The sequence below is a fragment of the Aristolochia californica genome, unplaced genomic scaffold (assembly GCF_029961685.1).
Source record: "Aristolochia californica isolate CCGP_79_NKW_82.1479 unplaced genomic scaffold, dmAriCali1.0.hap1 SCAF_9, whole genome shotgun sequence".
NCBI classification, from domain to species: domain Eukaryota; kingdom Viridiplantae; phylum Streptophyta; class Magnoliopsida; order Piperales; family Aristolochiaceae; genus Aristolochia; species Aristolochia californica.
The window spans coordinates 30,750,267-30,764,883 of NW_027182290.1; the positions used below are offsets into that span (position 1 = coordinate 30,750,267).

Sequence of the window (14,617 nt, forward strand, 5' to 3'; positions counted from 1 at the left end):
GACAGTCAAAGAGAGGAGCAAACGACGACAGAATCGTCGGCGTCGACGTTGCCATTGTCTCGGTTCACGCCCAGCCGAAAGGCCGATTAGTCTTCGTTTTCCAGCGCGCTTCGAGGAGAGGAGCAACGTCTACTTGGAGAAGAGAATAGAGATTTCCGTTGCGAGGAGAGGCGCAATGCTTGCACGGGAGGAGAGGAGCGTTGAGGAGAAAAAAAAACAAGGGGGAAGAGCGTTGAGGAGAAAAAAAACCGAAAAACGGAGGAGCCCCTCGTGTAGATTCAAGGTGAGCAGCGTTTTTTTTCGAGGAGACAATAACAACACTCAGATAATTATGTTCAACCTGTAATTCCTAAGTTTGATAGCCATTACGATCATCGGTCCATGCTTATGAAAAAATTTCTTCGTTCAACAGGGGACACTTACTGAAACACAACAAAAATCAATTGCAATTGTAGACCAAAAGCTGAAAGACTTGAAGGTCAAGAATTATTTGTTCCAAGCCATTGATCGAACTATTATGGAAACGATCCTCAACAGAGGCACTGCCAAGCACATCTGGGACTCTATGAAGCAGAAATACCATGGTTCCACAAGAGTCAAAAGAGCACAACTCCAAGCTCTTCGGAAGGAGTTTGAGGTTCTACAAAAGAAAGAAGGTGAGAGTATTGATGTATACTTTGCTCGAACACTGATCATAGCAAACAAGATGAAGATTCATGGTGAAAACATACTGCAAGTGGTGATCATTGAAAAGATCTTGAGATCAATGACCTCAAGATTCGACTATGTTGTGTGTTCAGTTGAAGAGTCTAATAATTTAGACACCTTAACCATTGATGAGTTACAGAGCATCTTACTGGTACATGAGCAGAGGATGAACGGGCATGAAGGAGATGAGCAAGCATTAAAGGTATGATAGAATTGGTGGAAGAGGAGGTGGTCGAGCATGTGGAGCTTTTCGAGGAAGAGGCAGAAAAACATTCAACAAAGTTATAGTTGAGTGTTATAAGTGTCATCAATTAGGGCACTTTCAATATGAGTGTCTTCAATGGGAGAAGGAAGCCAATTATGTTGAGCTTGAGGAGAAAGAAGAAATGTTGCTGATGTCATATGTGGAGTTTAATCATTTAAGGAGAGAAGATGTTTGGTTCATTGACTCAGGGTGCAGCAATCATATGTGTGAAAGAAGGAGTGGTTCTCGGATCTTGATGAAGAATTCCGGTAATCTGTGACGCTCGGGAATAATTCCAAAATGGCTGTGTTCGGAAAGGGTAACATTAGGTTGCAAATTGTTGGAGTTACTTAGGTAATCACTGATGTTTTCTATATACCTGAGTTGAAAAATAAATTATTAAGTGTTGGACAATAGCAAGAAAGAGGTGTAGCTATTTTGATCCAACATGGAATTTGTAGAGTCTATCATCCCAAGAACAGGCTTATTATCCAAACAAAAATGTCTGCAAACAGGATGTTCATTTTGCTTGCTAGAATTTTGTGAAAGCTCCCACTTACTTCCAAACAATTCTTGAAGACAATACTCACCTTTGGCATTGTAGATATGGGCATCTAAGTTTCAAGGGTCTGAGAACATTGCAATATAAGCAAATGGTGAGAAGGTTACCACAGTTGAGGGTACCATCCAAAATATGCACTAATTGCATGGTGGGAAACCAACACAAGGATGCGATTCCAAAGAGGAGTTTATGGAGAGCATCACAAAGACTGCAGTTGGTACATGCTGACATCTGCGGACCCATCAAACCTGATTCCAATAGTAAGAAGAGGTATTTCATAAGCTTTATTGATGATTACAGTTGTAAGGTGTCGATATATTTTCTTGCTAAAAAATCTGAAGCTTTTACTATCTTCAAAAATTATAAAAACCTTGTTGAGAAAGAGATAAAAGCTTTTATTCGTTGTCTGCTCACAGATAGGGGTGGAGAGTTCACCTCTCACGAGTTCAATGTCTTTTTCAAAGCTAATGGCATTAGCAGGCAGCTCACTGCAGCTACACTCCCCAACAAAATGTAGTAGTTGAGCACAAGAACAGGACAATCATGAACATGGTTAGAAGTGATACGAACCACGTCAACCCGTGACGAAACCCGATACCAAATCTGGTAATCTTCCCCAAGACCTTTCAAGTTTGGATGAAAACCGTGACCCGTTGCTTAGCAAAACAAGAACCTCGATATAGTGAGGACGCCACAAACGGGGATGGAAATCCGTTTGATAAGTAGATATTGAACGCCACAAGGAAATCATTGATAAGTTCGAAAAGTTCTTTCAAGAACTCAAGAAAAATAACTCTCAATTTCAATAATGATCAAAGGTTCCAATTCCGTTTACAAGCCCTCTATTTATAAGGGAGGACGTGGTAGAATCTATTTAGAATAAATCATTTCCCTAATTACATTCAATTAAAGGAAAAACCTAAGGTCACTTGATGTAAATAAGAGCCTAATATAATTCCACGAGATCTTCTAAGATAAGTTGCTAACTAGTGGATATCATTGTGGGTCCCACGAGATCTCATGGTGGGTCCCACCAACTTGTGTTGCCATGGTCGGTCCCACATTGTAGTAAAGTAAATTTGGCCCACATCCTCATGGTGGGTCCTACTAGTTTGTGCATCCATGGTGCGTCCCACAATATAACAGAGTCAAACCAACCTTTGTTCGCATCGTCCTCATGGTGGGTCCCACTAGCTTGTGCCTCCATGGTGGGTCCCACAATATAACATAGTCAATCCAACCTTTGTTCGCATCAAGAAGTATATTACCAGAGAAGCAAGTTCCAAAGAACGTATAGACTTTTCAATAAATTGGATAGCGCATGTGCTCAATCGAAGTCCTACATTGGCAATGAAAGATATGACTCCTGAAGAAGTTTGGAGTGGTGTCAAAACCAATGTTGATTATTTTTGAGTCTTTGGATGCATTAGTCATGTTCATGTGTCAAACAATAAGAGAAAGAAGTTGGATGATAATAGTTTTTCAGTGTGTGCTGCTAGGGATGAGTGAAGAGTCTAAAACATATAGACTTTATGATCCAACGTCCAAGAAGATAGTTGTAAGCAGAGATGTGGTTTTTGAAGAAAATGAGTGTTGGGATTGGGGGAGAAGTAATGAAGAAGCAAGACTTGATATCCTCGAGTGGGGAGACAGTAATGAAGAAGGAAGTGAACATCATCAAAGTGAAGAAGAATCTGAAGAGGAGGTGGCAGCAGAAGAAGAAGGAGGAGAGGTTAGCTTATCTTCAAGTGAGTCACCTGGAGAGAATTCTCCAACATCTAAAGAAAGCTCACCAAAAGGGAGGAACAGAAGAATACCGTTCTGGATAGAAGATTATATGAGTGGGGGAGAATTTTCAGAAAACGAATTTGAGCACTACAATTTGGTTCTATTTACCTCAATTGCAGATCCGACTACCTTTGAAGAAGTTGTTCAAAGTTCCAAGTGGAGAGATACAATGGACTTGGAGATAGAAGCAATCGAAAGAAATGGGACTTGGGAGCTGACAGATTTGCCTAAAGGAATGAAGAAAATTGGAGTAAAGTGGATTTTCAAAACTAAACTCAACGAAAATGGAGAGGTTGACAAGTGAGGCTCAGTTGGTGGCGAAAGGGTATGCACAACAGCATGCCATAGATTATACTGAAGTGTTTGCGCCTGTGGCTAGGTGGGATACGATTCGAATGGTTATTGCTTTAGCAGCTCGAAATAGTTGGAGTGTGTTTCAACTTGACGTCAAAAGTGCTTTCTTGCATGGAGAGCTAAATGAAGCAATGTTTGTTGAGCAACCACAGGGTTATGAGAAGAAAGGTGAAGAGTATAAGGTGTATAAATTGAAGAAGACATTGTATGGCCTTAAACAAGCCCCTCGTGCATGGTACAACCGGATTGAAGCATATTTTGTCAAAGAAGGATTTGAGAGGTGTTGTTGTGAACACACCTTATTCATAAAAACGGGAGATGGAGGTAAAATTTTGATTGTTAGCTTATATGTTGATAATCTAATTTATACTAGTAATGATGAGAGTATGTTTGTTAAGTTAAAAAATTTTATGAAACTTGAATTTGATATGACTGATTTGGGAAAGATGGAATATTTTCTCGATGTGGAGGTTTTACAAAATCCTGAAGGCATTTATATTAGTCAAAGAAAGTATGCAAAAGAAGTTTTGGAGAGGTTTAGGATGGAGAAGAGTAATAGTGTGAAGAATCCCATTGTTCTTGGCGTTAGACTAATGAAGGATGAAGAAGGAGCCAAGGTGAATGTTGCCATGTACAAACAATTGGTTGAAAGTTTTATCTATCTAATTGCAACAAGGCCGGACTTGATGTATGTGGTTTTTCTCATTAGTAGATTGAGTCCAACTGAGTTGCATTTGCAAGCTACGAAAAGGGTGTTACGATACTTGGAAGGTATTGTGGATTTGGGAGTCTTTAATCGAAAGGAGGGCAATGGAGAATTGATGGCATATACCGACAGTGATTATGTAGGAGATGTAAATGATATGAAAAACACTTCTGGTTATGTGTTTCTACTCAGTGAAGGAGTTGTGTCCTGGTCCTCTAAAAAATAGCATGTACTTGGTTTGTCCACTACTGAAGCGGAGTTTGTGGTAGCTGCCTCTTGTGCTTGTCAAGGGGTGTGGATGAGGAGAGTATTGGAGAAGCTTGATCATTCTCAAGGCAAGTGTACTGCTATGTTATGTGACAATAGTTCTACCATTAAACTATCCAAGAACCTAGTCATGCATGGACGCAACAAACACATTGATGTAAGGTTGAATTTCTTGCATGATTTGACAAAAGATGGAGTTGTTGAGCTGAAGTATTGTGTCACACAAGAACAAGTTGCAGACATTATCACAAAATCACTTAAGTTGGATGTGTTCTTGAAGCTACGTGAGTCAATGGGTGTGTGTGTGATACCACGAGTAAACCGAAAGCATTACTGCAATCAGTTTAGGGGAGGAATTGTTGGGGTTGTTAGAGTTATAGTTGAATTTGTCCAGTTAATAAATTCTATTATTTAGGATCTGTAGGTAGACCATTTCCTTAGCCATTTACAATGTTATTAGGACTAGTAAAATGTGGGTTGTTTGTTTTTCTAATTTTAGCTATTTGTAAGGCTTATATAAGCCAACAACTTGTTTTGAATTGAAAACATCATTCAAATATTTTTTCGAATTGCTTTGTGGTTAGAGTTCACAACATCCCTTTTGTGTTGGATAGGAGGCCTCTCTCCTCTCTTTGTTTATCCTCGTTGTGCAAAAGAAGTGTTCATCTTTTTAATAATATTTTAAATTTTTAAAAAAAATGTTAAACCAACAAAATTTTATGGTATTACTTTAGATGTTTCTTAAATTTTAATGCATTGCATAAATTAATGTAGAAGAAAGAGAAATCAATAGGGATTCCAATAATGTAAATTGCAACTAGATAGTGAGGTAGAAGGTGACTATTACTTGATTGTGTTCAATTCCAAACAAGGTGTTTGAGCCTAGTTGAGGTCGAAAATACAAAAAAAAAATTAAAAAAAAATGAACAGAAAGAATTTGGTGATGAGTTTGATGCTATTAAACTTCATGCTATATTGTAGAGGAATATAAACTTTGAACAATGCATTATAATATACAATAACTAGTTTAATAGCGTAATAGAAGTAGTAAACCTAAGAAATATGAGAATTGTGAAAAATGCTATGTATCATAGAGCTGAGAGGGTTGAACAACTAGTACATCTTTGATGTTGAGGAAAACAAGAACAATTATTAGCCAATTAAAACAAGAAGGTAAAACGTATTTTCAAAAAAAATATATATAATGATCCTATTCATGAATTAACATGTTAAACTTAGAAAATCTTTGAGTATGGTTGTTAAGTCCATAATCGAGCTTAACTAAAATTCACCAAAAAAAAAAAAAAAAATTGAACTGATCCCAACTTTTCTGAATCAAACTCAAACTACTTGTAAATCAGCTTGACTCAATACCACCCCTATTATAAGTGGAATCTCATAGTTGATCAAGTCACATTCCCAAGAATTTAGCTACCCCGTCTCAAATGGACAATGGGAAGAAAGCAACATGGTCCAAACATGTCAAACCTTTATTTTGGAGCCCCTCAACCCCCAAAAAGGGTATTCTTTGGTAATCGTGTAAAAGAGTTTGGAGTGTTTTAGACCACAACGTGTAAATTCCTAAAAATACCCTTTCCATGATAAAAATTAGAAACTAAAAAGTTGCCTTGCATGCCGCCAGGCCCAGTGACCTACCTTACTTCAAAGGTATGTTCCTCGACTTCTTCACGCCACCACTCTTTGCTGCTTTCATTCAATAAAACATCACCACGTGTACGATAGTAATGGAAGAATCTTCAGAATCTCTACGTACGAGCCACGTTGCGGATTGCCCCCCAAACGCAAGAAGAACATGCACGAGTTGGAAGAAAGGCCTCCTCCTGTTCATACTTCACCGCGAGAAGCCTTTTCCACCTCATAAAATCGTGGCAGTGGTTCAGAAATTTTTTAATCCCCCTTTTTCCTTTTGCATTACCAGCTCCTCCTCCTCCGCCCCTCTGCTGCCGCTCCGAAGCCATCCTCTCTTTCCTACAAAACCTAAGAGTGCTTTTCTTCTTTCTGGATTTCTGAGCTTCCTCTCTGAACCCACGAAAGAACGTCTGTCTTTGAAACCCTTTTTTTCCTTTTCCTTTTCCCATTTTGAGCGAGGATGGTGGGAGCTTTGGCGATGGTGGGCTCGTCCGTGGAGTCGCATATTTGCCCCTGTCTCTGTGTCGACTCGCTCTCACTATCTAACGCCAATTTCAAGAGTACCGTTGATTTGGGTGTGTATGGGAATTCGGTGAGTAAGAAGCATTCGAGGAAGTTAGCGTCGTTGGAGTTGAGCAGCTCGTTCGTCGACAGCCCGGGCCAGAATTGGCGCCTCCTGGGCGCCAGAGGGCATTCACGGAAACAGAGGAAGAACGTGAGCCTTGTTATCGTAAATGAACTCGGCGGACAGTATGATGACAGTTTCGAAGATGTCAAAATGGTATGGCCTTGTCAACTAAGATGGCTAATTATGCCTAAGGAATAAGGATGCTTGCTCTTCTTTATTTAGATTACTTGTCCTACATGTCTGGTCCATCTAAGGGGTGTTCTTTTGTAGTGGGAGCTTATTTTATCTTTTTCTCGGCAATCCTTAAGCCTGTGTTGAAACTAGAATCGGGGCCGAGTACAGAGTGTCCGACAAAGTGTAAACCTTCGGACCTCTCTCCAAAAATTATAATTCAGAACTAGGAAACGTCATTGTTGGGTTGAGTCCTTGATAGAAGCATGTAAACTGGAAAACAATCATGCTCTGGTTTCATGTGAGAGATGTGCTTTGGAAATAAGCAAAGAAGAACAGAATAGATTTAACGTGGTCTATTACTCTGATTACTGGCTTACGTCCATGCACTCAAAACTTGTGATGTTTTAATGGATTCTCGCTATAATCGGTGTCATACAGTTTTTCCTATTTAACATCGAACGATGGTGAATCAGGTTAGAGGAAAACTAAAATCTTGTAGATTTTCCGGGCCCGTGGTCCATTGAAAATGAATTGAACAGATCATGATAGTGAATTATGAATTAGAACCTATTAGCTCTGTAAAGTACTTGATGGAAATTATTGAACAGATCACGATATGAATTATGACTTGGAACCTTTTAGGTACCCAAAAAACTTGATTCTTGAGTTACATACTTCTAGAGGTTACATAGATTTTCAAATTTCACAGTTATAAGTAAGATCCATGTTTAAGGATTTGATGTTGAATTGTGTTGTCTGATAGTGTATTGTACTTGATCTGATTCTTTCATCGTACAAAGTACTGCCCAATATTGCTTAGGAACAGAAATCCATTGTTCTAGATTAGTGTACTTCATTTTTAGATCTTCATAAAGGTATCCGTTGGTTGGTTTGCTGGACTAGTGTTTCATATGATAAACTGGTCTAGATTATTGTAATCTATTTCTCTTCTTGATCAAACAAAAAAATGATGACCTGTTCCGGAGATTCTTTGCATAATGATTGCTGTCCCAACAGGGAGCTGAATGTTATGTTATCTGGCCTGCCTTTATACTAATCAAGCGAGTAGTACCTAGACATTTATCTGACCACAGCTCAAACCAGAAACTATTCGGTTCACACTAGCAAACCTCCAAATATCCAGTGATATACATCCACACATACTTCACAGAACTTAATTTGACAAAATAGTCAGATAGCTGTCTTCAGAGGACATTTTATGTGAAAAGCAAAGTGATTTTGTTTTTGAACACTCCAGTTGAATTGGTTATGGAGCGAGTCTAGTCTGATTAGGATATGTGATATTTGTCAGACGCTATGCAAGCCTGTCTGGTCACTGCCATCTCTACAGAATCTGAACCATATAATTCAACTATAACGGTTTCAAACAGGCCTAACTTACATACTTTCTTCTTCTTTTTTTATTTCTTTTGTTCATATTAGTTTCATACGAGTACTTAAATGATACTCACTTTATACCATTCTGACTTAAAGCAGATATGCCATGCTGTTGACTGTGTTTGCTGTTTAACCTCAGAGTTGCTTTTTTGCAGCAAATACAAAATTATTTCACATACAAAGCTGTAAGGACTGTGCTTAATCAACTTTATGAGATGAACCCACCACAGTACAGATGGCTCTACAAGTAAGTAAAATCCTCTATTTCAGCATTTTTTTGTCAGTTACCAATTGGGAATAGTTGTATCGACTGGTCCACATCTGTTTTGGCCTTTCCAGACATTGTGGCAAAGCATTAGCTGGGGAGTTTATTTACCTTCTTGTGTTTTGGTAGTACATAATCTATTACAAGTTGCTTTTTGCGGTATCCACATTATATCTTGTACATAATCATGTAAATATCCTTGTACCTTCCTCTGTAACTTGGGTGGATTATTAGCTTTTTATTAATAAAGTCAGCTATCAAAAAGAAGAAAAAAAACGAAGAAAATGGAGCCATGTATTCTATGTTTATGTTAGCTTTGTCCTCATTTTCTTCTGGTCTTATATGGTACATCTATTATCAGTAGACCTTCTCAAATATTGCCTCATAACCTTTATCCTCGTCAAGTATTGTCCTCTGCATTTGGAATTTAGTTACTTATTCGTACTTTGGTTTCATGTCCTGCAGTTTTGTTGCAGCAAACAAGCCTGGGGACGGAAAACGTTTCATCCGAACCCTTGGGAAGGTATTTCTTGAGATGAGAAACTCATAGAATAGTTGGGACTTGGGAATCGTATGGCTGCTTACCTATGGTTCTTGTCAACCAGGAAAAGCATAAAACTTAACTTGGCTTTCGATGACACCAGCTAACTAGTCTGTGATTTGTTATCCTTAACAAGAGAAGCATTGTTGCAATTGGAAAAAATTCATATGCTACATTATTTTCTGGAGTTTGTCAATGGTCAATTTAATTAAAATTTCTGCTGCCCAATTGCATGGCATATGTATAGTAGATGCAACAAGTGGTTTTAATTCCTTTCGATTATGACAGGAAAAACAAGATTTGGCTGAAAGAGTGATGGTTACACGCCTTCACCTCTACGGCAAATGGATCAAGGTATGTTGCACAAGTAGCAAGTGAGAGTTTCTTCAGTGATAACATATTTAATATGCAACCAAATTGGCTTTATCGAATTATTATACTCGTGCTTGCTTCATTGTTTCAGAAATGTGATCATGCAAAAATTTATCAAGAAATATCTGATCAGAACTTGGAATTGATGAGGGAAAGACTCATGGAAACAGTCATTTGGCCATCTGATGACACAAACACAGAGAAGATTGGTTGAAGGGGCTATCGTGTTCTTTTCTCACCTCTTAGGTTCTCATCTCAGTGTATCTATTGTTAAGGTTGTTAGGTTAAAATTTGATATTCAATTTGTATTATTTTTCTCTACCTAATAAAAATAGCAGAACCTTCCATGTAGAATTGCTGAGAGCTAAATGCAAATATGAAGTGTGGTGTGTTGTCTGTTGTGCTTTATCAGCCATTGATGATGCAACAAAGTAAATTGTTTTCATGGATGCCCTGTATTTATCCTTTTCTTCTTGAACTCTCTCCTGAATTGAACTCCTCCAATAAAAGGCAATAAGTTTTCAAAGAATTCACCATCCTTCATTTATTTAAAGCAGTGTACAACGATGACAAAGTGACTATTTTATTGCAGTCATTGAATGATTAAATTATAGTCTATAATTTCTCAAAGCAATCAGGAGCTGGGATCTTCAATCTTTTCCTAACCAGTTATCAAACCTGAAATGAATAACAAGTAGTAGAAATCAGAACCGATAAAGAAGTAATCGTTCTTCAGAAAGAAAAGAAAGAAATATTTAATGGGAGATAATATGCGATCATTCATCATACCTTAGCGTTCCTCCATCAAGATTAATGATGGACTGAACTAGGCAAAGAAATTTTATTAAACATATAAAAAGAATAAACATGTATATGGCAAATATTGATTGATGGCCCTCTCCTTCAGAAACAAGAAGGCGGGGCAAGCTGCCCTTTAGCAGTTCCATTGACGTTCTTGCATTCGGTTTTTGCTGCTTTCCCTTTAATTCTCACTAGATTGATGTCTTGCAGCACTATTCCATGACAAGGGACGCTCTTGCTGCAATCAAACTTGATGGCCACATCTGAGGCACTGGTTCCCTTGATGTTTTTGTAAACCACGTTACTTACTTCTACAGCTGAAGCCTGTAAAACGATATTAGTCGTACCAGCTGGTTAATTTTTGAATTCCGATAAATGCTGATAATTATCAGATTTTAGCTAAGGTGGTGATATTAATTACTTGTTCTGAACATGGTTCCTTGGAGTCACAATATTTTTGGTCTATGATGATTGGATTTGAGACGTTATTCATGGCGATGTTTAAAAATTGGATGTCATTTGCATTTCCCGATCCTCCCTGCAAGTCAAGGAAACAAACAAGACCATTGCGCGTTAAGAGGGATCCAGATTTAGAAGATATTAATATTCTCTCCGTAGATTCTTACCAGAATGAGTTGTGCTATATACCACATGAACTGGTTGAAATTTTTAACTGACTCTACTTGGCTTGATTAATAATTAAGTACGTGCAAAGTACATGCATGCATTAACAGAAACACGGATGATACTAAGCTTGTGGCTTATTAATTACCTGCCAGGTTTTGATTCTAACTCCGTTCGTAGTTCCAGAAAGATTTGCCCCATCTACCAACACTTGCGAGACATGTGCTTCAGATTTGCCACTTCCCAAGCTGCCGATACTGGTTTCACAAAAGGAATGATTTTTCAGAGTGAATGAGTACTGTTAAACTGTAATTGATCAATGTTTTAAGGCAGTTTCAGGTTCATATTTCTGACCTAATCCCATGACCAGGTCCACATGTTATATCAGTGGCTTTGACATTCTTAGCTCCACTTACGATTGAGATGCAGTCATCACCTAAAAATCAAGCAAAAGAGCCGAAGATTGTAATGCCATTTACAATAAACAGTCAAAAAGAGCCGAAGATTGTAATGCCAATAAACAGTCAAAAAGAGGCACTCGGTTGGCCGCTTTCCTACGCAGGCAAAGGCTAGACCAACTGCTGACCCAGAAGAAGAAACGATAGGAGAAACGAGTTAGAGTCATTTATTTTCCTACCTGTTCTGATGACGGAATTCGTTATTTGGATATTTTGAGTGCTCGTGACATGAATCCCGTCTGTGTTAGGACTTCTTTCCGGTGCAGTTATCTTGAGATTGGAAGCCTGAACATTGACGCATCTTTCAAATGACACATGTATTTGTTGGCTGTCCTTGATCCTAAGGTTTTTCACCATCAAATTCTTGCAGGAGTAGAAGGTAATTGCCTGTTGAAGAATTTTTTTTCTGTTAGACAAGCTTCTGGACCCTTAACATAAAAGAAACCGTTGAAAGTGAAGAAGAAATCATGGTAGGAAAAGAGAAAGTAGAACTTACCGTGGGAGCAATCTTGCAGGGCTGAAAGTCCAAAAATGAGGAAATAAGAGTCAGTGATGTTTCAGAGGTAAAGTAGTTTGCCTGGAAAACTAATTCAGAAAGAGAATTCAGGAAGCTCACTTGAGATTTGTTTCTCTTGCAGGAATTTTTCCACCATACTTCTCCATTTCCGTTTATGGTTCCTGAGCCTTCGACTGTAAGGCCTGAAACCTTCTGAAAGATAATCCAGTGTCTTCGGTTAAGTCCGTCCCAGTCGTTCATATTGGAGGAAGCATGGATAGCTCCATCGATCTGATACGCAGATGAAGAAAAACAAGAAAAGGGAAATGAGAAACAATCGTTGGGTCTCACATGAACTCAAGACGTCAATACAGAAAAAAACAGAAAAAGTTCCTTCTTCTTCTTGCTTCATTTACATTCAACTGACCTTTACTTTGATATTAGAGCTGCATGGACCAGAAAAGCTAATTTGCTTGAGAAGGTAGTTCTTATTCTTAGGCACCACCAGCACGGCCGGGGCAGATGAACAAGCTTTCGCCCACGCCTTCTGGAATGCCTGGCACGACATTCATTGAAAGAACAAGAAAAGTTTTCAAAACAAAAAGTCCAAACAGTAAACAAAAATTGAAGCGCAGAAAGAAGCCAAATTGTGGTTCGTCGTTTCAACTTCAGGTGGGTACCTTTGTGTCATCAGTACTTCCATCACCTTTGGCTCCATAGTCATTCACACTAACCACTCCATACGAAGATGCAGGGCGTTGCGCATCAGCGAATCCCTCCAAACTAAGGATCTCGGGTTCAAAGCCCATCGCCGCAGCAAAATGGGTTTCGAATCCGCGGTCAACTCCACCTATGGTGCCGAAATATGTAGAATATTCTACGATCCCGTCTGGACTTGTAGCTTCTTCATGAGAATCAAACAGTGGGACTTCTTGCGAATTGCCAAAGAAAGAATAGCAGCAGCAGCACAATGTGCAGAGAAGGAGCAAGTATCTTTGCGCTCCCATTTTATAGCTCCCTTAGCGGTAAAGAGCAGAAAAGCTGTGCGTCAACAGTAAGCAAATGATTTGCAGAGATATGGTGGTGAAATCATATCATGTTGGGTACATATATATAGAAACCAAAGGGAGAGTCTGTACGTTCTGTTGTGGTCAATCTGGATATTGTTCCCCATAATCCCAAGGAATGATTGAGCTGCAAGAGATTGAGAAGGAAGGATTTCTATGGCCGGTCGTGGACAAGCAACAAAGAAGTTTGGTCCTCTTTTCTGGGGGTTCATTCGTTGTTTTATCACCCACCACACAACAGCACCATGCACTGAAAAGAGTTATGGTACCAGAGGTAAGTGATGTCAAAGGGTGGAATATGTTGGGGTTCTTCCCACTCCGTGGAGCAAGGAAGAGAGGGGGTGAGTCTGTGGTAAGAGAGAAGTGGCATTTGCGTGTGGGTTTTCGAGATATGGTTTTAAATTTTCGTAGAACAACACTTGCCGTAGTGAACGTTTGGAGGGGAGAGATTGTTTGGTTCGTTTGGGTTGGGTCTTCGGAAGGGTGCGTGTGGCTTGTTAATTTAGGGTTTGTTCTTCCTTTGAACCTTATCTTCGTGACATAATGCTCGTCCCTATCTCGTCTCCTTTCAAGCTTAACCATGAGTCAGCACTTGTGCTTCTGGGAGGAACCAGGAACCATCACCCATTTGGTGACGCATTTTGTGAAGATTGTCAAAACTGACTGGATGCTTTTGGTTAATCAGTTTGACATGGAAGCCCTGATCTTTACCATTAACGGGGGTATTCCTCCTACGTAACGTATTCCTTTTTTTTTTCTTTAGGCAGAGAAGTTTACCAATCCCTCTTTGGTCCTTGTTCGTTGTAGGTAAGTTCCTTTATGGTTTCAAAATTTTCTTACTCTAAAAGGTTTACGATTACTCAAAAGTTCTACCTTTGCCAGTAGTTTTATTAAGAAGAGAAACACGGGACGGAGCTACGGCCGCGTCACATTTGTCATGATCATTGATCTTGCTTTTACGTATGGCTCGGCATGATCCGTGACTGGTTTGATATATCACTGGAGGAGTTAAAAGACTTGAAGGAATCACATTCTGAACCTGTTAGTAGTACATAATCATGTCATAAAATCATGGCAATTTTGTCTACATGCCTCCAGTCAATGGCCAGATTATTACAAGCGTTAGGCAATTAATCAAGTCCCTCTTCCACTTCTTTAGTACGCCAGCCAACCTTCTTCTCTTTTGCACAAACCCTGTTTCCGTTTTTTCCAATGAAAGGAAACTTAGTTTCAGACTCTGTGTAGGAAAGGGCATAGGACATTCATTCAAATCAGCTCTCTCTTAGGTGTCTCCGCATTGTCATTTTCATCTGGCACCGGTTAAATGAATCGTGTCCACTGACTGTCGGCAAGTCTTCGGAATTCTGCACTGACCCATATTGTTCGCTGTATTTAGCTGATAAATTAACGTTGCGAATTGCTTTTTTTAATCTCCTGCTACCTCGTGCACTCTGTCGGTGAAAAGCTAGCTAGTTTATACTGGAAGTTGAAGTTGAAGTTAATGATTCCGTAAT

The 14,617-nt window shown here is 39.1% G+C and overlaps 2 protein-coding genes across 3 annotated transcripts; one reads left to right on the forward strand and one right to left on the reverse strand.

The window, feature by feature from the left end:
- The first annotated feature begins 6,517 nt into the window (after positions 1–6,517).
- On the forward strand, positions 6,518–10,072 carry LOC137941330 (chaperonin-like RbcX protein 2, chloroplastic). Of its 2 annotated transcripts, none has more exons than XM_068786691.1 (5): positions 6,518–7,060; positions 8,635–8,726; positions 9,210–9,267; positions 9,574–9,659; positions 9,749–10,072. In XM_068786691.1, the coding sequence occupies exons 1-5, from the start codon at positions 6,740–6,742 to the stop codon at positions 9,801–9,803; spliced, it is 612 nt and encodes a 203-aa protein (XP_068642792.1). In that variant the 5' UTR covers positions 6,518–6,739; the 3' UTR covers positions 9,804–10,072. The 2 variants fall into 2 exon arrangements, with proteins under 2 accessions (XP_068642792.1, XP_068642791.1); XM_068786690.1 differs by having other exon boundaries at positions 9,574–9,639.
- Positions 10,073–10,560: 488 nt separating this feature from the next.
- LOC137940761 (polygalacturonase-like) lies at positions 10,561–13,043 on the reverse strand. Its single transcript, XM_068785890.1, has 9 exons — positions 12,717–13,043; positions 12,464–12,592; positions 12,157–12,327; positions 12,037–12,057; positions 11,720–11,927; positions 11,437–11,518; positions 11,231–11,339; positions 10,880–10,996; positions 10,561–10,782 (listed from the first exon to the last, which is right to left on the reverse strand). Exons 1-9 carry the CDS (start codon positions 13,041–13,043, stop codon positions 10,561–10,563), a joined length of 1,386 nt encoding a protein of 461 aa, XP_068641991.1.
- Between the last annotated feature and the right edge of the window lie 1,574 nt (positions 13,044–14,617).

Coding starts and splice junctions, on each gene's coding strand:
- LOC137940761 (XM_068785890.1), bottom strand. CDS start 13,043: ATGGGAGCGCAAAGATACTTGCTCCTTCTCTGCACATTGTGCTGCTGC. Junction 12,058..12,156: donor GCAAGAGAAACAAATCTCAA/GTGAGCTTCCTG, acceptor TTGGACTTTCAG/CCCTGCAAGATTGCTCCCAC. Junction 10,997..11,230: donor TTAGAATCAAAACCTGGCAG/GTAATTAATAAG, acceptor CTTGACTTGCAG/GGAGGATCGGGAAATGCAAA.
- LOC137941330 (XM_068786690.1), top strand. CDS start 6,740: ATGGTGGGAGCTTTGGCGATGGTGGGCTCGTCCGTGGAGTCGCATATT. Junction 9,268..9,573: donor TCATCCGAACCCTTGGGAAG/GTATTTCTTGAG, acceptor CGATTATGACAG/GAAAAACAAGATTTGGCTGA. Junction 9,640..9,748: donor TCTACGGCAAATGGATCAAG/GTATGTTGCACA, acceptor TCATTGTTTCAG/AAATGTGATCATGCAAAAAT.